At 32.8% G+C, this 24,120-nt stretch overlaps 5 protein-coding genes across 6 annotated transcripts in view; all 5 read left to right on the top strand.

Moving 5' to 3' along the window:
• LOC109363480 (probable inactive purple acid phosphatase 27) overlaps positions 1-639 on the top strand; it is a 5,647-nt gene extending 5,008 nt beyond the window's left edge. The window contains exons 11-12 of the mRNA XM_019609744.1: positions 89-169; positions 522-639. Of these exons, the coding sequence (XP_019465289.1) occupies positions 89-169; positions 522-575 (135 nt within the window). The 3' untranslated portion in view covers positions 576-639. The remainder of the gene's footprint in view (positions 1-88; positions 170-521) is intronic.
• LOC109363313 (myosin heavy chain kinase C-like) lies at positions 2,649-4,689 on the top strand. Its single transcript, XM_019609538.1, has one exon. The coding sequence runs from the start codon at positions 2,792-2,794 to the stop codon at positions 4,367-4,369; it is 1,578 nt and encodes a 525-aa protein (XP_019465083.1). The 5' UTR covers positions 2,649-2,791; the 3' UTR covers positions 4,370-4,689.
• On the top strand, positions 8,908-11,780 carry LOC109325242 (protein IQ-DOMAIN 14-like). Of its 2 annotated transcripts, none has more exons than XM_019557463.1 (6): positions 8,908-9,180; positions 9,490-9,603; positions 9,691-9,948; positions 10,250-10,468; positions 10,569-10,700; positions 11,018-11,780. In XM_019557463.1, the coding sequence occupies exons 2-6, from the start codon at positions 9,529-9,531 to the stop codon at positions 11,597-11,599; spliced, it is 1,266 nt and encodes a 421-aa protein (XP_019413008.1). In that variant the 5' UTR covers positions 8,908-9,180; positions 9,490-9,528; the 3' UTR covers positions 11,600-11,780. The 2 variants fall into 2 exon arrangements, with proteins under 2 accessions (XP_019413008.1, XP_019413009.1); XM_019557464.1 differs by having other exon boundaries at positions 8,909-9,180; positions 9,694-9,948.
• Positions 14,735-17,588, top strand: LOC109325241 (cytokinin dehydrogenase 6-like). Its single transcript, XM_019557461.1, has 5 exons — positions 14,735-15,404; positions 15,778-15,905; positions 15,986-16,246; positions 16,316-16,578; positions 17,247-17,588. The coding sequence occupies exons 1-5, from the start codon at positions 14,840-14,842 to the stop codon at positions 17,560-17,562; spliced, it is 1,533 nt and encodes a 510-aa protein (XP_019413006.1). The 5' UTR covers positions 14,735-14,839; the 3' UTR covers positions 17,563-17,588.
• LOC109325238 (putative calcium-transporting ATPase 11, plasma membrane-type) lies at positions 18,299-23,696 on the top strand. Its single transcript, XM_019557452.1, has 7 exons — positions 18,299-18,588; positions 19,326-19,380; positions 19,469-21,423; positions 21,500-21,658; positions 21,912-22,083; positions 22,173-22,471; positions 23,369-23,696. Exons 1-7 carry the CDS (start codon positions 18,415-18,417, stop codon positions 23,675-23,677), a joined length of 3,123 nt encoding a protein of 1,040 aa, XP_019412997.1. The 5' UTR covers positions 18,299-18,414; the 3' UTR covers positions 23,678-23,696.

Genomic DNA, 24,120 nt, shown 5'->3' with positions numbered 1-24,120 from the left:
TATATATATATATATATGTACCCATAAGTTAATAAATTTAGGACTATGCTTATAGGGTTTTAACTAATATTTTCTTGTGCATTGACAGGTGAAGACTTGGAGTCTGAAAAGGATTTCTGAATTTGGATACTTAAGAGGACATGCTACAAGGACAGAATTAAAGTTGGAGGTTAGAAATTACATGCTTATTTTAATTTCCCATCTCAATTTCGTTCCCTTCAATATATCTATGCATTGGTGTCAATGTTGTTGTCCACTTATGAAGGATTTCTTAGTGGTTTTGTACAGAATTCTCCTCATATGGATAACAATGAATCTAAAAAGTACATAAACATAGACAGACATCTGATTTAAACATTAAATAAGCAAGAACAAAGAAACAAAACATAACAAAGTGATTTTTCATGATCTTCCAATTTATTGTTCCCTTGTGCTTGTTACATAATTTTCCATATCAGAATGTTTCTTTATAAGCATATACTTCACTACAATGATATTCACTATAATCTATTTCATTGCAGTTGGTAAACTCAGGCACAAGAAAAGTTGAGGATACTTTCCGCATTACAAAGTGAGAAGATCATTCACAAAGTAACATACAAGGCAATAGTATATTATAGATTCAGACATGCAAAAAAATAAATACATATAATAATATAAAGTTTAGACTATACATCTTTTTCATTTAATTAAAATGAGATTTTTTTTTTTTTCTAGCATTGTTTAAATAAATTCCCTAGATCTGGACTAGTGTAAAAGATATGAAAAATATCAACTTAGTATCTAGTAGCAGGTACTATAGTAATACTTTTAAATAGAAATGTATACAAAAAATGTTGTGAAGATACTAAATCTCCACTAAATGAGTTAGACTCCTCTTCATTATTGAATAGTACACTTATATTTTTTAGTATATTTTTAAAATTAAAATGTGTAAATTAAAGTGATAAAAATGTCATTGTGTTTTGATTTTTTATTTATATATTTTTATCTTAATATCCTCTCTAGTAATAGTGAAAAAAAAAAAAAGCACTTACAACATAAACTAAAGTGCATCTAGAGAGGCATAAAGCTTAGGCAGTGAAACATAAATTACTTTAAGCATGGGGTCTCCCATTATATGATCCACCCCTTTATTCAATAAAATTTGTTTCGAGTGGTCTAATCTTAAATACAAATTGTTGGGTCTTTTTTCATATAACTTTTTTAGGAAAAACTTTCAGAATTTCTTGTATGTGTTTGCTCATGGTATTATTCTTTTTTTCTTTTTAATAATAATGTTGTACCAAACAAATGATAAAGAGTCAAACTTTTATTTTTTATGTTTCACTTTTTCATATAAGGAATACCCACCACAACTTCTAAAGAAAATATATCTTCTAATACAATTTTCTAGCAATATAAAAACATTGGTATAATATTTATTTATTATTCATGTACAAATTTATACACAATCACCACATCATCTATTATTAATTTGAATTTTTTTTAAATTAAAAATAATTAAATATCAATAATAAATAATATAATAACAATATATAAAAATCTTACACTATTCATGCATAAATATTTTTCTATCAAACATCTCCTAATTTAACATTCAACTTATGAAAAGGCTTTTTTTTAGAGAAGTATGGTCAAACACGCCTATTAGCTACTAAAATTGATTTGACATTATTATATATTTTTTAAATATTTAATATGACAAATAATGTTATATTTACCCCAAAAAAATAGACTCAACCGTTCAATATAAATAACAGCAACGAATTTAAAACATTTCACGAGCTAAATTTGCTAATATTTTTATGTATTTTAAATAAATTTCATACATAAGCAATGGACTTTTAATATTTTATTTTAAGTTTTCTATTCTTGAGTGATATTTACATAGATTAGATGATTCCATAATATTTTATCATAAATATATATTTAAGAAAGCATTAATTTTCAAATTCTTCTAAAATTGTCAATAAAGATGATGAATATTAAATAATTATATTTTCAAACGTTTGAATATCTCAATTCAAAATTTGGCATGTTAATCTGAATGAAGCTAATTCTCCAACTAATATAGCAATTAGTCAAGGATTCTAAAAATAATGAAAAGTAAGTTAAATATATTGAGATTGATGATATACATAGCAATTCTAGGACAAATGTTGTGTTTGATAGTTAAAAATCATGATAAAACCTTTACTAATTTCTATAACATGGATGAATGAATTTCTATCATGATACTTGCTGTAAAAATGATAGAGTCAACAAGCTTTAGATAGAATGTTATTGTCATAATAAACTTTTCCTAATTATATTAAGGTTTTCTTTTACTAATAGAGTAAGTTATAGAAACACCATTAGCATGTTCCCTTTTTTCCAAATCTTGATTGGCATTTTCCAATATGTGCATTTGGCAGGGTATAATTGGTGGAATAAAAACCCTAAAAAGAGATAACAACTCGGAAAAAGATGACCTGTCGCACTTTGTTGTCCCAATCTAAAGAAAAAGTATAACTGAATTAAAAAAAATTATAAAAACACAAATTAAATTTTTTATATTACTTAGATAAAATCAATTGGTCCGAAACATAGAGATATAATTATTTCGGGAGAATATCCTTATTCAACATGCAAGTGCAACTTTAAAAAAGGGAAATTGGTCCTTAACTTAAGGCAAGTACCAAATACTTTTGACATTAACAGCAATACCTCTTTGTCAAGTTAGCCGTTGCACCTCCCTCTTCCATAGTTGTCCATATTCAATCCCTTATGTTTTCTTCATAGAATCCAAATGAAAATTAACCTTCTTCTATCAAAATCCATTCTTTTCAACCCATTTCATTCAAAATTCAATCTTTCTTCTCCAATGAATAACGATTCCTCTGTTTTAAAAGATTTAATGAACTCCCCTGTTTCAAAAACTAAACTTCATAATTCCCCTGCTTCAGAAACCACACTTTCGTTTCTATTAGATTCCTCTGTTTCAAAAGACCCAATGAACTCCACTGTTTCAATAACCAAACTTTATATTCTCACTGATTCTCTTGTTTCAAAACACCCAAACCCAATTAATTCACCAGTTTCAAAAAGCAATCTTTCTTCAACAATGAATTCCCCTGTTCCAAAAGACTCAATGAGCAATTCTGTTTCAAGTTCTAGCAATAGCAGCAACATTAGTTGTAGCAACAGCGAAACCGATGAAAGTCCTCTTTCCTCTAAACATTTCTCAATCCAAGTTGTAAAATATCAAATCCCAACAAAATGCATTAGCATACCCAATTCACATTCACAACAATCCTTAGCTGTTCTTTCAGGCCATTCTGGTTCTGTTTCATGCTTAGCCGTATGTGGAGAATTCATACTAAGTGCTTCACAGGGAAAAGACATCATAGTGTGGCAACAACCAGATTTGAGGTTTTTCGCGAAGTTCGGCCATGGAGATGGTTCTGTCAAAGCACTAGCATCCGTTGGGAACAAAGTTTTCACAGCACACCAAGATAGCAAGATCAGGGTTTGGAAAGTTTCAAGGAGTTCAGAGAATGTTTTCAAACTTGCTGATACTCTTCCAACAACAAAAGACTATTGGGGCAAATTCATGAAGAAAAGCAATTATATTCAAACAAGGAGGCACCACAAGCGTTTGTGGATTGAACATGTTGATAGTATTTCTTGTTTGAGTGTTTATAATGGTTTGATTTATTCAGGTTCTTGGGATAAGACCCTTAAGGTTTGGAGGCTTTCGGATTTGAAGTGTTTGGAGTCAATTAAGGCTCATGATGATGCTATCAATGGATTGGTATCATGTAAAGGGATTCTCTATTCCGCTTCGGCGGACGGAAAGATTAAAGCTTGGGGGAAAGAAGGGAAGAAAGATTCACATTGCTTAAAAGGGGTACTAGAGGGTCATAAAGATGTTTCTTTCAATTCTGTGGTTGTTTCTGATGATGGGAAATGGGTTTATGGAGGTTGTTCTGATGGTTTTGTTATAGGGTGGGAAAAGAATTGGAGTTATGAAAGTTGGAAACTTGTTTCTGAGACTAAGGCACATGACATTTCTGTTTTGTGTATGTGCCTAATGGGAGAGTTTTTGTGTAGTGGATCAGCTGATAAAAACATTGGTATTTGGAAGAGAGAGGATTTTGGTAAGCTTTGTAAAATTGGTGTCTTAAGTGGCCATGCAGGACCAGTGAAATGCTTGCAAGCCTCATCATCTAATAGAATTGGTGATGGGTTTATGCTCTATAGTGGAAGCCTTGATAGAAGTGTGAGAGTTTGGTGGGTTCCAAGGTATAGTGATAATAATACACAAGTAGAAGAAGATAACTCTACAACACTTAGCACAATGAACCAATCCATAATCTCATGTTAGGCACATTTTGAAGGCTGAGTAATGAAGCACATAATCTCTTTTTGCAATGTCTGATATGCACAAACACTGAAGCTTTTGTTTGCTTTGCTTTTCTGTATTACCTTTCAATGTTAATTTCAATTTTTTTGCTCCATTATTAGTGATTATAATAGAATTGTAGGCTTTTGTATTTTTTGAACTGTCTTCTTAGTGAAGAAATTAGGGGGACATAGCAGAGTGGTGTGATTATACATTCTTTGAAGTTTTTTATATTTCTATACAATTGTAACCATGCCTTTGAAGGATCCAATTAATGGAAATAAATTATGATGTTTTGTTAATTGCATGATTATATTACAATTTGTACCAAGTTTGGTTTTTGAGAGGGAGAGAAATGTGAAAGAAATGAAGCAATCATATTAAGCAACATGTAAAAAACTTGAAAGTAATGCAGTGCAGCCAAAGCTGCGAGAAAGTTGAAAGACCCTTGTTTTAAATTGTTTCAAGCAATAAGGTATAAGAAAAAGTAACAATTTTTAATGTTGGTTGGATTAGTCTTTGTAAACTGCATGTACTTTTTTGAATTAAAATAAGATTCCCCAACTCAGTGGTAGAAACACAATAAGAACATGTTTCAACTAAACCTTCAAAGTGGATGAACATGATAACACTTAAAAGGGAGTTAATATAATGTAATGCCTAAAGTGTTTCGTGAATTGTGGGTCACATATGTAGTGTTTCAATGTGTTTAAGGGTATTATTTTGAGTAGTCAAATTAAAGTGATCTACTTCAAGTAAGTTATATGGCTATACTGTTGTAGACATAATTGTCATGAAAATTATTGTGTAGATACCTAAAGTATTATTTCTATTTTAGGATGGACAAAATTAGAATAAGAAACTCAAGTAGCATCACCTTTCATGGAAGGGTATGCACTTCTTATAAATAAAGGTTATGATCCCAATTGTAGACTATCTTATGAGACAAATAATATAAGACACAAAAGCATTCTCTTCATCCCATTAAAAGAGAAATTAAGGCTAAGAGTTGTCCACAATTGGAAGGCCAAAGAACCAAATGTTCTACTATGAACATGCATTTGCATACAAGGACGTATGAAATGTTGTTGATGGATACGTGACGTTAAGGATGACATAAAGTACATTCACCATATCCTCTATAAATATGTTAAGGTATGCTTCTATTCTAGTATTTTATGTTTATTCTTGATGATTTAACATAATGGATCTTGGATACATATGATAATAATTAAGTTTAAAGTGTTCCCACCATATTAAAGTCCATCTTAAAGATTTTACCTACCTTCCTTCGTGGAGATCTTTTATAATGTCATGTTATAAGTAACTTGTGCAACTTACAATATCTTTTTTTCTATTCATAGAGAATGACTTAAACGTTTTGAAAAGAAAATAGTGGATTTTGCTAGCATTTACCTTTATACAACAATGACCAAAGCGTAATGGGTACTTTAATCTGTAAAGTACAAATACCCCAGCAATGGAAAAATATCGGTATTATATTAATATCTAATATTGATACACGTCAGAAGCTTTCATATAGGTAATAAAGAATGCAAGTATCCTTTGTTTTTCTCTTATTTATTTAAATATTGATTATTCAATACATTTCAAACACTTCTCCAATACATTAATTGTGAACTATTGTATACAGTTCATACTTCTTATAAGTTGTACTAAATGTTTTGAATTTTGATCTAACATTTTTAGGGTTTAGTCTTCTTATGATCACAAACATTTTATCTCATATCTCTATTAAGTAATTGGGCTTAATAGAGTTTAACTATGGTCTCCACCTTTGTTCATTATTTTGTCATACCCATGTATATGTACAAATATAAATCATAACTATAATAATATAATGAGTATAACATCTTTGCAGATTTTCAATACATTAACACCATTCATTTGTAATATTTTTGAAGAATAAATAATGATAAAACATGAATGATAGATGATTTAGTAATAATATCTCAAACTTATACACGGCATATATATTTTTCTCTAATATAATTATGATTTAAAAATTTAACAACTTCAATCCAAAACATTAACCTGGACCAATGAGCAAAATTGAACATCAAACTTAAAAGGCTAACACGAGGCCTTGTAATTATATGTGAAAGTGATACCGAGCCAAATCAACATGAAACAATTCAATCCTGGAGCAAAATCAATATTGCATTAGAGTTGAAACATGACCGTGAAAAACATTTCCAGTTGAAGAAGAAAAAGAATGTCACAACCATTTATGTCACCTAGGGCGGGAAACGAGCCGAACCGAGTCGAACCAGAGATAAGGGTTGGTTCAGCGCGAAACTCGACTCGAGTTCGATATGAGTTATTTTTTTAGCTCGAGTTCAACTCGTTTGGTTCATGAACCAAGTTTATCGATTTAAATAATGAATCGAGTTTCGAACGAATACGGAGTTTGTTCGATTCATTGCCAACCCTACACGTAAGTAATAGACATTGAGCTCGAGTGGCTCAAAAATAATAATGACTGACTTCTATCCAGGGATATAATGTTTTTGTTCACATTTGCTCGTAGAAAAAAAGATATGCCTGATCATGTGTTAACCGTTTTGTGAATGAAATGTATATGATTTTGGGCACTTAGTGTGTAGTCATTATGCAAATTGTTACCGAAAGAAATATAAATTTAATATCATATGTCAATATCTCAATTCAGCTTTCCAGTACTCAAATGATCTTATTACAATAAGAGTTGGTGCAATGGTACTTGATGGACAATGCTACCAAAATATGTTTGATTAGTCTATTTTAGCTCCGACAAACCACTTTTTTCATCAACCCTCAACACTCATTTTTTAAGTAAATTTAGTGTTTTTTGTTTTCATTCCATTGGCCAACCATCCAAACCAATATAATCTCTATTTCTACACTATTTCATAAATAATAATATTATTTTGACAATTAATATATAACGATCTTAAGTTGTTCTTGAAGTCATGGATGATATTTTCATGTGTAAAAATGATAATCAAAAGTAAATAAAAAATAAACTAATGAGGCACTATTGTTCCATAAAGTATTATACTCAGGTAGTCAAAGATTCGATTTTTTAGAATGATACTTATTGGAAGACAGAACCATTCCATTCGAATATATGACTAGAATTCATATTTTTGGGTCCTTTTACAGCTGTCTAATAATTTGTTTGGATCCCCACATTATCCTGGTTTGCACATTAGGTGTCTCTTGTTGACACTCCTCAATTATGCACTTCTCTACCTTTCCCTGTAACTATGTCTCCTAATGCATATGTAACTTTGTGACACTAAGTTTGAATAATGTTAAATCGTACATACACACTCTCATTCACACATTCATATCTCTTTATGTGATTTGATATGATGCCTCTGCACACATGGCCACATGTGCACCATGTGTAACAAATATAAGTGTTACTTACTTCATCTCAAAACTTATATACTTCATCCAATAAGAGATGTTTAAATCTTACCAAGATATTACTCACACTATTATTATAAAACTCGGCTCGGACTGATCAATCCGATTGATTAAACCATGAATTAGATATCTCATCAGTTTGAGCCTCTTCTAACTGGTTTTATATTAAAATTAGATTGATTCGGTTCGACTCGATTGATTTAAGCCTAAAATCAGTAACTCGGATGATCAAAGAATATATTTTTTAAAAACAACCAAAACAACGTGGTTTTAAACTTATACATGCACTTTTCTTGCAATTAAAACATAATACATAAGTTGTTTGAGGACGTTTTCAACGTGAGCATGACATTTTATAGTACTAAAATATTTTTTTGTTAGTTATTTATTAGGTAAGGTAATATTTTTAAATTTGAAATATAAAGTTATTAAATAATATTAACTAATATGAATTTTTTACAATTTTTAATATAAATCGAGTTAACCCGTCTAACCATTGATCCACTAGTCCAACCTATAACTCATTGACTCAGTAATCCTGTGTAATGTCAAGAACATATGGTAAAAATGATATGGATATAAAATAATGTGAGTTAAGTTTGTACATAACATTTCTGTAGTGGTAGACCCAAAGGGTATATGATGTGACATTGTGACAGATTATACAAGGCAATACCATACTGTGAGGTCTCTATTTGAATATGAATTTTTGTAGTATAATTTAAAGTATTTGATAGCCTTATGTATACCACATATGATATATCATATTGACCCTCTACCACTAAAACTTAACAAGCAAGTATAAATGAAGGGCAAGGGTTATTGTTGCATGCCATGTTTGTAGGTGAAGGACATTACTGTAATTTCAAACCCAACAGACACATGACCATGCCTGCTACAGTATGAAAATGAAAAAGAGAGAGGACCCATGAAGCTAAAGAGGAATGGTTCTTCATTCATAGAGGCTCTTGTAATGAAAATAAAGTGGTTGTGCCTTAGTCTTAGTCTTAGTCTTAGTCTTTTATCATGAACAGAAGAAACTCATAATGAGAATTGCACACTTGCACTAGCACAGTTGCATTTACATAAGAATATAATATAATTTATACTTCAACTGAAGTTTTGATTTGAGTTCAGATATATTGAAGAGGAAAGAATCTGATATTTGTGCACATGTTATGAAATATATATATATATCCAAAGTTCCACATTCTTTGGTGACTGATATTATAAAGAATGTTTGCTGATTTCAAGGCTATTCTATTTAGTGTCAGAACTACACTTGTTCCAATGCACCGAGCTCATTCAAACGGTGATTCCTGTCCTTTTTAACCAATTCTCAGGATTCTAAAAAATGGGTAAGTAATTAACTTGGATCTCACTCCAAATCTGCATAGCATTCATACATTTTTATTTTTCAACTATTATTGACATGTGTGCATTAATGTTTAACTAATTTGCTCTGAAACCAAGGTTCTGATTCATGTACATTTTTATTTGGCCTCTAATATGTGTATTTGTGTGCCATTAAGAATATAATCCTGTGATAATGTTCTGCACATTGTTCCTTTTTTGGCTAAGTCTAATGTTGAGTGTGAATAATTCCACTACTTAAACCATTGCCTATTGTATACATTAAGAGGGTGTTTATTATGGTCTATTTTCAGATCACAGACATTGAAGTTGACCTGTGTGATATTTGCTAAATGGCTAAGAAGAAAAGCTGGTTTGGTCTAGTGAAGAGGCTCTTTATATGGGACACACATTCAACACAAGATAAGGTAAAAACAAAACAACCTTGTGTGTTTTAAGCTATTTGTTTTTGTCAGATTGTGTTTTCATTTGACACAAACTTGTTTCATTTGGAGAAGGAGAAAAGAAGGAAATGGATGTTTGGAAGGGTAAAAAATAAGAGGCTACCTTCAATAACAGCACCACCATCAGAAGAGTTAAAAGAAACTACACTAAGTGAAGCAGAGGAAGAACAAAACAAGCATGCTTCAAAAGTGGCTATTGCTGATGCTGAGATTGTTAGGCTCACTAGCAGAAATGATGTTCCTCAGTGCCATAGGAAGATTCAAGAATCTGCAGCCATCAAAGTTCAAACTGCTTATAGGGGTTACCTAGTTAGTTTTTCTTTCAACACTTTTCTTTTATATGTGTTATTATGTTAGCTTAGATCCTTTGCATAATATATACTTTTAGTGCTAAATTGCTCACTGAAGGATTCAGATTGAGTTGAAAAGAAACATAAAATATTGAACTGAAAGTGAACTAAGTTTAGGAGCTGAAACTTGTTATAAAATAACAATTACTAATTTACAAGACTTCTTCAACTCTATGAAGCAGAACACTTCAAAGTAGTTGCTAGTGTCTGATGTTTTAGGACAAGAGATGTAACAATTACTAATTCACATGAAATTGCAGGCAAGAAAGGCTTTGAGAGCATTGAAGGGTATAGTGAAGCTTCAAGCTATAATTCGCGGTAGCGCGGTTCGACGCCAAGCTATGAGTACTTTGAAGTGCTTGCAGTCCATTGTGAATATCCAAACTAAGGTATGTGCAAGGAGACTCCAAATGGCTAAAGGAACATGTGATTGTGATGAAAATGAAGAGATGCAAAACTCAAAAGACAAGATAATAAGGGTGAGTATCATAAATTACACAGTGCAAACACAAAGTTTCACTGCCTTTTGAAACATAGATTTTGAGTTTAGAATTTGAAACATAGTTTTCATGTTTTCAGATGGACTCAAACAGTGAAAGAAAGTGGGATGATAGCACTTTATTGAAGGAAGAAGTAGAAGCCTATTGCATAATCAAGAAAGAAGCAACTCTTAAGAGAGAAAGAATAAGAGAATACTCATTTAACCACAGAGTAAGCTCCTAGCACTTTTAAATGCAATTTTAGTCTCTATAGTTTATCAATATTTTGGTTTCAGATCATATAGTTCAAAAGTTTGGTTCTGAATCCTTATAGTTTTAAAATTCATAGCAATCGGTCTCTATTTCAATTTGGTTTTGGTCGCCGACAACGACCAATTCCTATCGATTTCGAAAGTACAAGGACTCAAAACCAAACTTTTATACTATGAGTACCAAAGCCGAAATAGTGAGCAAAGTAATAAAATTTGTACTTAAAGCCATATATTTTGCACATTAAGGTTATGAAACTAACTTGTGTAAACCCCTCAGAGATCAGCTGAGTCAGAAAGAAATAAAGTACATGGAAGATGGAGATATTGGTTAGAGCAATGGGTAGATACACAACTTTCCAAAAGTAAAGAACTTGAAGATTTAGACTCAGTTTTCAGCTCACATTCTAGAGGTGGAGAGGAATATGGAGTAAAACAACTTAAGCTGAGAAATCTTCAAAGACAAAACACATTTGAAGGATTAGATTCTCCAACACTTGCATCAAGAAAAGCTTTTTCTCATAGGAGGCAGTGTTCAATAGGAGAAGACCACTCATATTCAACTTCACCTGTAACTCCAGCATATATGGCTGCAACAGAATCAGCAAAAGCAAAATCAAGATCAACAAGCTCACCAAAAGTAAGGGCATGGAATTTGGACATGAACTATGATAATAGCTATTCACCATGCAAGAAAAAGCTATCTATTGTGCCTTCTACTAACATTGATCATCAACAAAGATCTCCAAGCTTAAAGGGTCTTTCAATGCCTATAAAATCTAGCAGGACTATAATGAAGGATCTTAGCATCAATTCAGATTTCTCACTCCCTTATTGGAATAACCAAAGTTCTTTCAAATGATGCTTGCATTAACATAGTTCCTTGTTGCATGAGAGGGATTGAATTGCATAATATGTTTATAAGTATGTACCATGAATATGTGGTTGAATGTTATTTTTGGTTGAGTATTTGAACATTGCTGTGACATAAACTTGTTAATTTCTTCATTGATTAGATGATTAGTTGTATTCTATATGCACATTAGATTCACTCTTTACCCCTTCAATTCTAAATATTATACTCTCTATATATATATATATATGTATGTAACCATTGACTCATACCCCAAGATAATATCTCCATGAGTCAGAACCAAGGTCCAAAACTATAAAGTCAAAACAAAATGTTCAAAACTATAAAGTCACATTACCTTGATATGTTGGATCACCTTGTCCAAGTCAAAATGCACATGCCCAAATTGTAAAATGTATTATGTATATCACATAGCCTAATGGTAAAATAAATAAACGAAAATTATAATAAAAACTCCTCCCAAGACACACTTTGCTTTTTTTGTTGAAAAATTCTAAAAATATATATATTTTATATTTTTGAAGTCTTTCCATTACAATCATTCAACTTTCTTTAATAAAAAAACAATTTGTAAAATGATGATAAATGTGTATCATGGTCGAAATTAACTACCTTATTTGTAAATTGTATCCACCATCCAAATTTGAGAAGAGCAATGTGGATATAGTGATATAGAGGAGGCCACTCATGATATTATATTAATGCAATGGTCACAAATCATATTTGCCATATTAGTCTTGTTTATGTTGTTAGGCACTTATCGTATTTGTCATTTCAACATTTGTAATGAGAATCTGAGTATCCTATTAGCATTATTAATCAAATTAATTGTAAAAGATGATTTCCACCTTAACCGCCCATTAATTATATATATATATATAGCATGACAATTGTTAAAAGTATGTGATTTTTCAGTGCCTATTGCCTAATAGGGGATTATGCTCTCCACAATCTTAGTATTAATGGCCACTTGACGCTCTATTAATCGGATCCTCTATATTAATGAAGAGACAAATGACTACTTTTATATTTATATAGGAGTAAAAATATCATCTCATTATATCTCAATGAAGTGTTAAATTATATTACATTTTTCTCTTGTTTTAGGTATACTTGTCTTTTCATTAATGGAGATGATCCTAACTCTCCTATTGATCATGCTATAACCTATAAGTGTTATATGTGGAGTACTCCAACACTATAATTAACTTTTGTCTTCATGTGTTTACTAATATTGAGTTTGCTTCTAAAAAGCATGTTATCAAAAGTGTTAGGTTTTCCATCACAAAAGGGAAGACTATGTCAATTGTGTTCACACTAAACACTACTATATATGCCCAATAATATTTATAATAATGGCAAGCAAAGAAGATTAAAAAAAATTAAAACTTGAGTGGAAAATGTGAGGTTGCCTTAAAATGTCGTTTCTAAAATCATGCTGTTTTTTTCACACCATGATCATGTCATTTTCATTACAATTACTCCTTTACTAGATGCTGCATGTGTATATATTAATACTTCCTCTAAAATAAAATAAATGATCACTATGGTTTAATCAAATGATGGTTATAACTTATAAGCCCAGGGTGATGGGCAAAAATATAAAATAAATAAATAAGAACTAATTAAGAAATGGGAAAATCAATAGTAACATAAATATACATAATCCATAAAAAGGGAATAATACCCTACTTGCACATTCACTTTAACATATTTGTTGAGTAGAGATTAGACAAATAGAAAATTGTGTGAACAAAACATGAGATATGGATGGTGCAACTTATAAATGAAGATCATATGTCCTATTTTAGGTGTTTTAATAGTGTTCTAATCCAATTAAAGATTGTCATGTAATTAAAAAGAATAATCATAAAAACATAAGATAACTTTTGTATATTACTTATTAAAATGTGATTAGTTTGGGACATGGAGACGAAACTTTCCAGGAAAAAATCCTTGTTCCCAACCTATAGGCTATTATCCATTGGTTCTCCCAACACATAAATCTCATCAATGACCCAATCAACATAAGATCACGAAATCATTTTTACCAATCTAACAAAGTGACAAATTGATTTAGCCATCATAGGTAAGATACTACACTATGAAGCTGAAAATTTTCTGATTGGACCAAGATTCTACTTGCATTGAAATGGAAAAAAGTGTTATGAGGTTAAAAGTGATAGACAAAATAATCACTCAAGGGACTAAAGATTCGATGCTATAAGTTGTACTTGAGCAAATACAATTATAAGTACTAAGTAGCAGTCTTTGATTTGTAACATTTGTTGTTCATATTTGTAGACATAGAGTGCATAGGACCCGACATGGTCACGTGTCTGATGGGCCAACACAAAATAACCCCACCAACTTCATCTAAGGTATTCATAGCAGCACCAGGGTCCTTCTCATGCAATCTAATAGCAGGATACGCGATGGTTACATCCCGACACCAAGGACTCTACATTAACACCTCACCATACTTGTAAGTTAGGTAAGGCTCATTTTTAGTTTTACGATGGACCTTATACGTTTTTTTATCGACAATTGTTAGTATATTATTATTTTGTTATAGGGTAACTCCAATTTTTTGTTGATGGTGGGATTCGAAGCCACAACCTCTTACACTCCATTTTTTAAGTCCTTCGTTTTCACCACCAGATTACCTATGACTCCTGAGGAACCTGGTACGCGAAACACAACGTAAATGAGTGAACCATGTAATTAGGATGTTAGTAGAAAAACTGTCATTAATTAGCTTCATCAGAAATTTCAATGAAGTTTAAGAAGAGTTTTGTTTTTATTGTCATATCAATAAATAACGTGGCAACAGAAGTGATTATTTGTACATCAAAAGTTGTGAAAATTGAATGTGCAAGTAAAATTTGAGATAAGCATAAAGTGAAATATTGTGGGCTTGGTGGCAAAAAGCAAGTAGTTATTTCCAAATTGGGAAACGTGTCCTTAAATTGGTTAATTAACAGAAATTTGAAACATGTCTTTCCAACATGTGAAGATGTAATTATGGTTAGTACTATTTTGAAAAGTAGAAGATTTGTTAGATCTCTCTTTCTTGTTACTTTTCCTTTTCCAACATCATGGCTTAAACAAGCTACTCTAACAAGAAGAATCCACAACAATCTTCTTTAAATTCTGTCCCAACCCTTCATTCTCTTCACTCTCCATCACTTTCTCTTCTTGCTATTGTTCACAAAGAACCACAACATTATGTTCCTAAGAGGCTTCACCATAATCATTCACCTTAACTTTTGTCTTTCAACTATTCCCTTTTCACTAAACTCACTTCCCCTTGGTGGAAACTTCAGTTTTGATGAAGTTACACTTAGCCATGCAGCCACAGACTTTGGCAACAGATACAAATACAATCCAATGGCAGTGTTGCATCCAGAATCAGTTTCAGATATTGCAGCCACAATAAAGCATATCTGGCTAATGGGACATAGGTCTCAACTCACTGTTGCAGCCAGAGGCCATGGCCACTCACTCCAAGGCCAAGCACAGGCTCATGGAGGAGTTGTGATCAACATGGAATCACTTAAGGTTCCACAAATGAAGGTACATGTAGGAAATTCTCCATATGTGGATGTCTCAGGTGGTGAGTTGTGGATAAACATTTTGCATGAGACTTTGAAATATGGGTTGGCACCAAGATCATGGACTGATTACTTGCATCTCACGGTTGGTGGAACTCTCTCTAATGCCGGAGTCAGCGGGCAAGCGTTTCGGCATGGTCCACAGATTAGTAATGTTCAGCAGCTGGAGATTGTTACAGGTATGCACAAACATCCTGTGATTCTTTCCAAAAAATGGGACAGTGCCAACCAAAGGAGTCGCAACTTAGAAGAGACAAAATGATATTTGGAATTACACCTTCTATCATTTGTCTTTTCTAAATTGCGATTATTTTGGTACTGTCCCATATTTATTTTCATTTTGCACCACCCTTCTAAAACACATTTCTGATAAAAAATCAGTTTTAGTAAGGGTTGTGCGAAATGAAAAAAATAGGGTAGTGTTAAAATAAAGGAACTGAAATAGTTACTTCCCAAGATTCCTTGTTCATAACTTCCAAAGATAATTGGCTGCAAAATAAAGGAACATTTTTCTCTTTTGATGAATAAAAAATGATGAATGAATGAATGCAGGAACAGGGGATATGGTAAACTGTTCCAAGGAGCAGAATGGTGAGCTCTTTCACAGTGTTCTTGGTGGGCTTGGCCAGTTTGGAATTATAACCAGGGCCAGAATTTTGCTTGAACCAGCACCTGACATGGTAATGCATTAGTGAACACTAGTTAAAATATTAAACACTAGAAACATTGCATTGTAAATCATTATATTTTTTTGGAACAGGTAAAATGGATAAGAGTGCTATATTCAGATTTCACAGCATTCACAAGAGACCAAGAACAATTAATATCAGAAGAAAAGTCATTTGATTACATTGAAGGATTTGTGATAATAAACAGAACTGGACTACTAAATAATTGGAGATCATCCTTCAAACCACAAGATCCAGTTCAAGCTAGTCAATTCAACTCAGATGGAAAAACTCTATACTGTCTAGAATTAGCCAAGTACTTCACCTTTGACCAAATCAATGTAGTAAATCAGGTCAGTACATTAATATCACAACCTAAACAATAAATATGCAGTCCCTAACTATGTTTGTATTTTATGCAGGAAGTTGAGAAACATTTGTCACACTTAAACTACATTGCATCAACTCTTTTTGTAACAGAAGTTACATACATAGAGTTCTTAGATAGGGTGCATGTATCTGAGGTCAAATTGCGTGCAAAAGGCTTGTGGAATATACCACACCCATGGCTCAATCTTTTTATACCAAAGAGCAAAATACACCATTTTGCACAAGTGGTCTTTGGGAACATCCTTACAGAAACAAGCAATGGCCCAGTCCTTATCTACCCACTAAATAAATCAAAGTAATGCTTCTCAAAATATATATATATTATGCTTAGATATATTTTTAAGCTGCATAAATATAAGTCATTTTGCTTTTACTTCTCTAATTCATTTTTCTAGTTTTTAGTTCATACTATCATTTTGATTTTAGTCTTTGTTGATACATCTGTTGTCCCGAAACAAGGTACCACTCTATGTGTTATGACTTATGATTGTTCAGAAAAATAATTATTCATTAAACTTTTAACTTCAATATATTTTTTCAACCAATAACAGACAATGACACATAAAGTGACACACTTTATGTGACAACAATTAGTATAACACATGTAACATGTTAGTTTTGGTCACTTCCTCAAATAAAACTAAAATTTTAAAATATAATATATGGAAGAAATTCAAAAAAGAAATTATAAAGACTAAAACCTATATTCATACCAACGTTGGTTCAAGTGGTACATGTTTGATTCCCCTTAAGCAATGTCTTAGATTCTAGTCTTGTGGATGAATAAAATATTCGCTGGGAGAGTTAGCCCCACATATCTATGGATATTCCAGCTCGAACATGATTGTCTCCGGTGCGAAAATAAACAAGTTTTATTCTGAAGTAAGTAGGTTATGCCATATTTTAACTCTACCAATCTTTTAGCCTTGAGTATGTATAATGTATGTTACATGTTGTTTTCAGGTGGGACAACAGAAGTTCTATTGTTATTCCAGAGGAAGAGATTTTCTACTTAGTGGCATTTCTAGCCTCTGCAGTTCCATCTTCCAATGGAAATGATGGCTTAGAACATATAATAAGTCAGAACAAAAGAATTTTAGAATACTGTGAAAGAACAAATCTTGGAGTAAAGCAATATTTGCCTCACTACAAGTCACATGAAGAATGGAGGAGCCATTTTGGTCCTCACTGGGAGGCTTTTGTGCAAAGAAAATATGTTTATGACCCTTTGGCAATACTTGCTCCTGGCCAAAGAATATTTCAAAAATCAATAACCTAGTGAAAGCACCTTCCACATTTCATTCATTATTATTATTAGAGACTCACAACAAATATAGGAAATGATTTTAGTACTCCAATGTTTTCTATACCTTATTATTCTGGTTTTGAAACCATTCACCATACAATCACACAAAAGGGACTAAAATTATAACATGAAATAGTAAATCATCACAATGCATTGGTTCAGGAGAATTGCTGCTATCTTGAAAGTTGAAACCACTTAACAAAGAGCTAAATGGGTTATAGAGTTACAAATAAAAAAGCAATGCACCAACTTTCTATGGAGCAGAAAGGATCTACCATAGATAAGATATGTATGTGAAGAAAGTTGAAGATAAATAAAGTGCATGTTGCGTGTTGTTTATGTGAGCAATGATGATATTCCTTTAAACAAAGGTATCTTTTAATATGCATGAATGTCAGATTAATATTACTTCTATGAATTAATTTTTTGATATTTTGCTCATTCTACCTATCTAACATATATAATATTCATTTAAAAAAGTTTCTTTATTTAAAACTTAAAATTACCATATATAATATTTATTTAATTTACATAACTGAGTATTTAACTCTACTTAAAAGAGAGTTGTGCATACATAAAAGTTGGATTTTTTAAAATAGGTTGTTATTATTCATTATTAAATTATAAAAATTAAACGCCACTCATTAATTATTACTACTAGTGTAATGAATTTATTGAAAAAAAAACACACTCTATCTCTCCTATTGTTACCGCCATATTCGCGCTACACTTTTGAAAATTTCTTCCAATCTACACACTATGTAGCATGCACTCTTCTCTCTCTCTCTCTTTGATTTGGGAATTGGAAGTGATTGAAATTCCACAATGGAGAAATACCTGAGAGAAAACTTCAACGTACAGCACAAGCGACCTTCCGAGGCTGCTCTTCTTCGATGGAGATCCGCCGTCTCCGTCGTCAAGAATCCCCGTCGCCGCTTCCGCATGGTGGCCAATCTCGCACAACGCGCTGAGGCTGATAAAAAGCGTAGGAAGCTACAGGTTATTATGATTTCCATTACGTTTATTCATTCTCATTTCTATCTTTTCAATGCACGACCAGATCAATATCATTTCGTTTCAATTCATTTGTACCGTGTTACGTAAGTTACTTCTCATAACTACACAATAAATAACATGTAAACGTCACCCTTAGTCACACTCAAAATATTACTACAATACCTACTAATGTTAGTTTAAGTGGTACATGTTTGATTCTCCTTAAGTAAGAACTTCGAGTCTCGTGGATAAAAAAATATATCCGCTACGAGAGTTAGCCTCATATACTTTTGTATGTTTTTGGCTCAGACATGATTGCTCCGGTGCGAGGATAAAACCAAAAACAATTACTGCAATAAAATCATTCTAACGCAACACGAGTATTATATTACTCTCTCAAGGTTACGCAAACTCAATAAATTTGATGAAATCAAGCTCTTAATTCCACATGTTTCTTTTAACTTATTCGCTTTTATAATTACACTGTTATCTTCATAATTTGAAGCAGCTAATTTCAGTAATTGAATTGTGGTACATTCGTTGCGACTTATCTACATGCATATAAAAAAAGTCGACAACAGTTATCAAGATATATAACAGTAGTATATTAGTAAGGTGTAGAAGCAGAAAACATGCAGAATAAGAATACCTGTGGTAATTTACTCATAAGCGTTGCATGAAATGCATTTATTATCTGTTGCCGTAGCACATTATGCTTTTGTTCTAACTATTTTGACCAGGAAAAGATACGAGTGGCTCTCTATGTTCAGAAAGCAGCATTGCATTTTATTAACGGTACTGAAATTACACGTTTATTCGCTTTCTTTCATGTTTAATATTTGTCACATTTTTTTCTATTTTCTTTCATTTCCATTTCATACAGCTAGGAGCCGTGGTGTTGGTGGTGGTGGTTACATGCTATCCAAAGAGGTTCAGGAAGCTGGTTTTGGAATTGAGCCAGATGAGTTAGGATCCATTGTTCGGTCCCATGACAGCAAATGTTTAGAAAATCATGGTGGAATTGATGGATTAGCAAGACATGTTTGTGTGTCACTGCAAGATGGTGTTAATTCTTGTGATGTTTCTCATAGACAGGATATCTATGGTGTTAACCGCTACGCGGAGAAGCCCTCTAGAAGTTTCTGGATGTTTGTTTGGGATGCAATGCAAGACTTAACTCTAATGATCCTTATGTTATGTGCTGTGATCTCAGCAGGTGTTGGAATTTCAACTGAGGGATTTCCAAAAGGTGTGTATGATGGATTTGGAATCATACTGTGTATTCTTTTAGTGGTCTTTGTCACTTCAATCAGTGACTATAAACAGTCTTTGCAATTTATGGATTTGGACAAAGAAAAGAAGAATGTTAGCATTCAAGTTACAAGAGATGGTAGAAGACAAAAGGTTTCAATTTATGATCTAGTGATAGGAGATACAGTTCATCTATCAATTGGAGATGTGGTTCCTGCAGATGGGTTATTCATATCAGGATTTAGCTTGTTAATTGATGAGTCAAGCCTATCAGGTGAGAGTGAGGCTGTGAATGTTGATCAACAAAATCCATTTCTTCTATGTGGGACCACAGTGCAAGATGGGTCTGCTAAGATGCTAGTAACTTCTGTTGGTATGAGGACTGAATGGGGAAGATTGATGGATACTCTGAATGAAGGTGGAGATGATGAGACACCTCTTCAGGTCAAACTAAATGGGGTTGCAACCATTATTGGAAAGATAGGCTTGGGTTTTGCCCTGCTCACGTTCCTGGTTCTGACTGGTAGGTTTTTGTTAGAGAAAATAGCTCACCATGACATCACTCACTGGTCTTTAAATGATGCATCTAAGCTTCTTGATTTCTTTGCTACTGCTGTTATTATAATAGTTGTGGCTGTTCCTGAGGGGTTACCTTTGGCTGTGACATTAAGTCTTGCATTTGCAATGAAGAAATTAATGAACGATAAGGCACTAGTCAGGCACCTCTCTGCATGTGAGACCATGGGTTCTGCTGGTTGTATTTGCACTGACAAAACTGGGACTTTGACAACAAATCACATGGTTGTAGACAAAATTTGGATTTGTGAACAAACTAAGGCAATAAAAAGCAGCGATGGTGAAAATGTGTTGAAGCCCTCAGTTTCTGAAGAGATATTTGATCTCCTTTTGCAGTCCATATTCCAGAATACTGGATCAGAGATAGTCAAAGGACAAGATGGAAAGAACAAAGTTATGGGTACTCCGACAGAGTCAGCACTACTGGAATTTGGAATGCTTTTAGGAGGTGATTCTAAGTCTTATAATGAGAAGTATAAGATAGTTAAAGTTGAACCTTTCAATTCAATCAGAAAAAAGATGTCTGTGCTTGTGGCTCTTCCTGATGGCACTGACAAGTTTAGAGGATTTTGCAAAGGAGCATCAGAAATAATTGTGGAAAAGTGTGACAAAGTTGTTAATGCAGAAGGCAAAGTCGACGAATTGAAAGAAGATCAAAGAAAGAGCATCATAGAAATTATCAATGGTTTTGCTTCTGAGGCTCTCAGGACACTCTGCATTGCCTTCAAGGACACTGAAGGATCTTCTGAAGGTAATAGTATTCCTGAGGATAAATACACATTGATTGCTATTATTGGGATCAAGGATCCAGTGAGGCCTGGAGTTAAAGAAGCTGTGAGGACTTGTCTAGCAGCTGGGATTACTGTTCGGATGGTAACTGGTGATAACATAAATACTGCTAAAGCAATAGCTAGAGAATGCGGCATCTTGACAGATGGAGTAGCTATAGAGGGACCAGAATTCCGGAATATGAATCAACAACAGATGGAGGAGATAATACCAAAAATACAGGTCTTATTATTTTTCCATTGATATTGTAATTTTTAGCAAAGATGGTAACTTACTAAATTGGTTGCTTAATGTGTAGGTAATGGCTCGGTCCTTGCCTCTTGATAAGCACACCTTAGTGAAACATTTGAGGAATGATTTTGGTGAAGTGGTGGCAGTAACTGGTGATGGGACTAATGATGCTCCAGCTTTGCATGAGGCTGATATTGGACTTGCTATGGGTATTGCAGGGACTGAGGTTTGTCACAGGCTCAAATTATGATTGTTCTATCTGATATAATGTACCTATCTGCTTGCTTTGTATTTTCATCTCTAAGTACCCAATGATGGAATAGGACCATCCTTTAGCATTATCCACGGTAGTCTGTTGCTAACAAGGCATTGATGCACATTCCTTTTATGAAACTATGCATAGTAGGCAACACTATTTGTATAATCTTATATGCACACTTCATATATTCTAATACATTGTAAACCTCCTTTTTCTGCAGGTTGCAAAAGAAAATGCGGATGTGATTGTAATGGATGACAACTTCACAACCATAGTAAATGTTGCCAGATGGGGCCGTTCTGTTTATATTAATATACAAAAGTTCGTGCAGTTCCAGTTGACAGTTAATGTTGTTGCTCTCATGCTGAATTTTATTTCGGCATGTGTTTCAGGTAATTCACAGTGCTAACATTTTAGGACAATTTCACATCACTTTTTACCTTCAATAAAGATGACTAATCACACTAGAAATCCATTTCAGGCTCTGCTCCTCTTTCCGCTGTTCAAATGCTTTGGGTGAACATGATCATGGACACTCTCGGCGCATTGGCACTTGCTACAGAACCTCCACATGAAGGGCTGATGAAAAGGCCACCTATTGGAAGGAACACCAAATTCATCACTGCGGTCATGTGGAGGAACATAGTTGGCCAAAGCCTATATCAAATTATTGTCCTTTTGATTCTCAAATTTCGTGGGAGACAGATTCTCAAGCTCAATGGACCAGATGCTAATTCTGTTCAGAATACTGTCATATTCAATGCTTTTGTGTTTTGCCAGGTACTACATCAGTTTACTTCCAATTTTGCGTTGTCCCTGTTGTACACAATGGAACATTTTTTTATAAAACCTGTTCAGCTTTGTTTGATTCGCTGCAATTCACTTTGAATTTTTACAATAAGTTTGCTTCTGCTTGTTTCTATAATTTAAGAGCTGAGATATAGATAAATATTTTGTCTAGGTTTTTGATATTTGATTTTAGTGCTATTAGTTTGCACTTTTTTTGTAATTTCTTTTTTTATTTGTTGTTTTCATTCATCTTGAGGCACAACTTGCAGGAATGTTTATATCTAAAATAGCCAACGTGTAGTAGGAATAAGATTTTAAGAAGATCAATAAAAATTCTTTAAATCCTTTTCTGTTGTTACTTTGTAACTCACATGATACCTATTTATGTATGAGTCTGAGGAAAGTTGAGAGTTGTAAGTTGTAAGTTGTAACACATTGAACCATAAAATACACTGTAACTTATTTTAAGAAAGTTATAGGAATACTTAAACATATTTTTATTCCTTCCAAATATAAGCAATTTTAATTTAGTCTTTCAGCTTCTTTTTCTAATTTTAAATCCATACTTCAGTTGATCATTTTGATTTATTGCTGATGACGTGTCAACACCACAATTGGTCACATCATGAATTAGTATGACACATATTGTATAGGGTATTAGCCACATCACTACTGAGGATCAAAATCAAAATTTTAGAATATACAAAAGCCAGAACCCAAAGAAAAACTTACAAGGAACTAAAACTAAAATTATAGAATTTTTGGGACAAAAAACGTACATAATTCATCATGACTTTTGATTTCCGACGTACCAAAAAAATACATATGGACCATGACTACTTGTTTCATTTAATACAATTTTTTTTCTTTGATGTTATAAATGAATAGGTATTCAACGAGATAAATAGCCGTGACATGGAGAAGATCAATGTTTTCAAAGGCATGTTCAACAGCTGGGTTTTCCTTATGGTCATGATCGCAACAATAGGCTTTCAAGCCATAATAGTTGAGTTTTTTGGTGCATTTGCTCAAACAGTGCCATTGAGCAAGGAGTTGTGGTTAACCAGTGTGTTGATTGGTGCAGCAAGTTTGATCATAGCTGTTATCCTAAAATGCATTCCTGTTCCTCTGACCAGTTATGTTGCCACTCATCATGATGGCTATGAACAACTTCCAACTGGACCAGAGCTTGCATGAACATCATAGATAATATGGTTAGTAGTTCTATTTTTGACACATTTTTTAAAATTCCTAGAGGTTGATATTATAACTTATCATTTTAGACTTTTTGCACCTTTCTTTATGTCTTCAAATTTCTGATTTTCCCATTCATTCTTTTGAAGTAGGATATTAAAGGATGTACTCTATCAATTTTGCTTGTAGTATAAACATTAGTTTGGTAGCCAATGGTTAAATTAGATGGATAAATTTGAAAAGTTACACATATGAGGGATACTATTTTGGTTAACAAAAAAAGTTTGTTGTTGATTAATTAATCTTATACTAGTTATAAGATTAATGAGATAAACTTAACATAAATGGCTTTTCTTCAATAGGTAAAAATGCATGTCCGTTGATAAAGGTGAAAGAAATAGACAAATATCCTACTATGCGAAAGCAAATAAAAGCTTAACCAAACC

The sequence above is a fragment of the Lupinus angustifolius genome, chromosome LG13 (genome assembly GCF_001865875.1).
Source record: "Lupinus angustifolius cultivar Tanjil chromosome LG13, LupAngTanjil_v1.0, whole genome shotgun sequence".
Classification (NCBI taxonomy): domain Eukaryota; kingdom Viridiplantae; phylum Streptophyta; class Magnoliopsida; order Fabales; family Fabaceae; genus Lupinus; species Lupinus angustifolius.
Note: the sequence above shows the minus strand (reverse complement) of the source record. Positions and strands in the feature narration are given on the sequence as shown.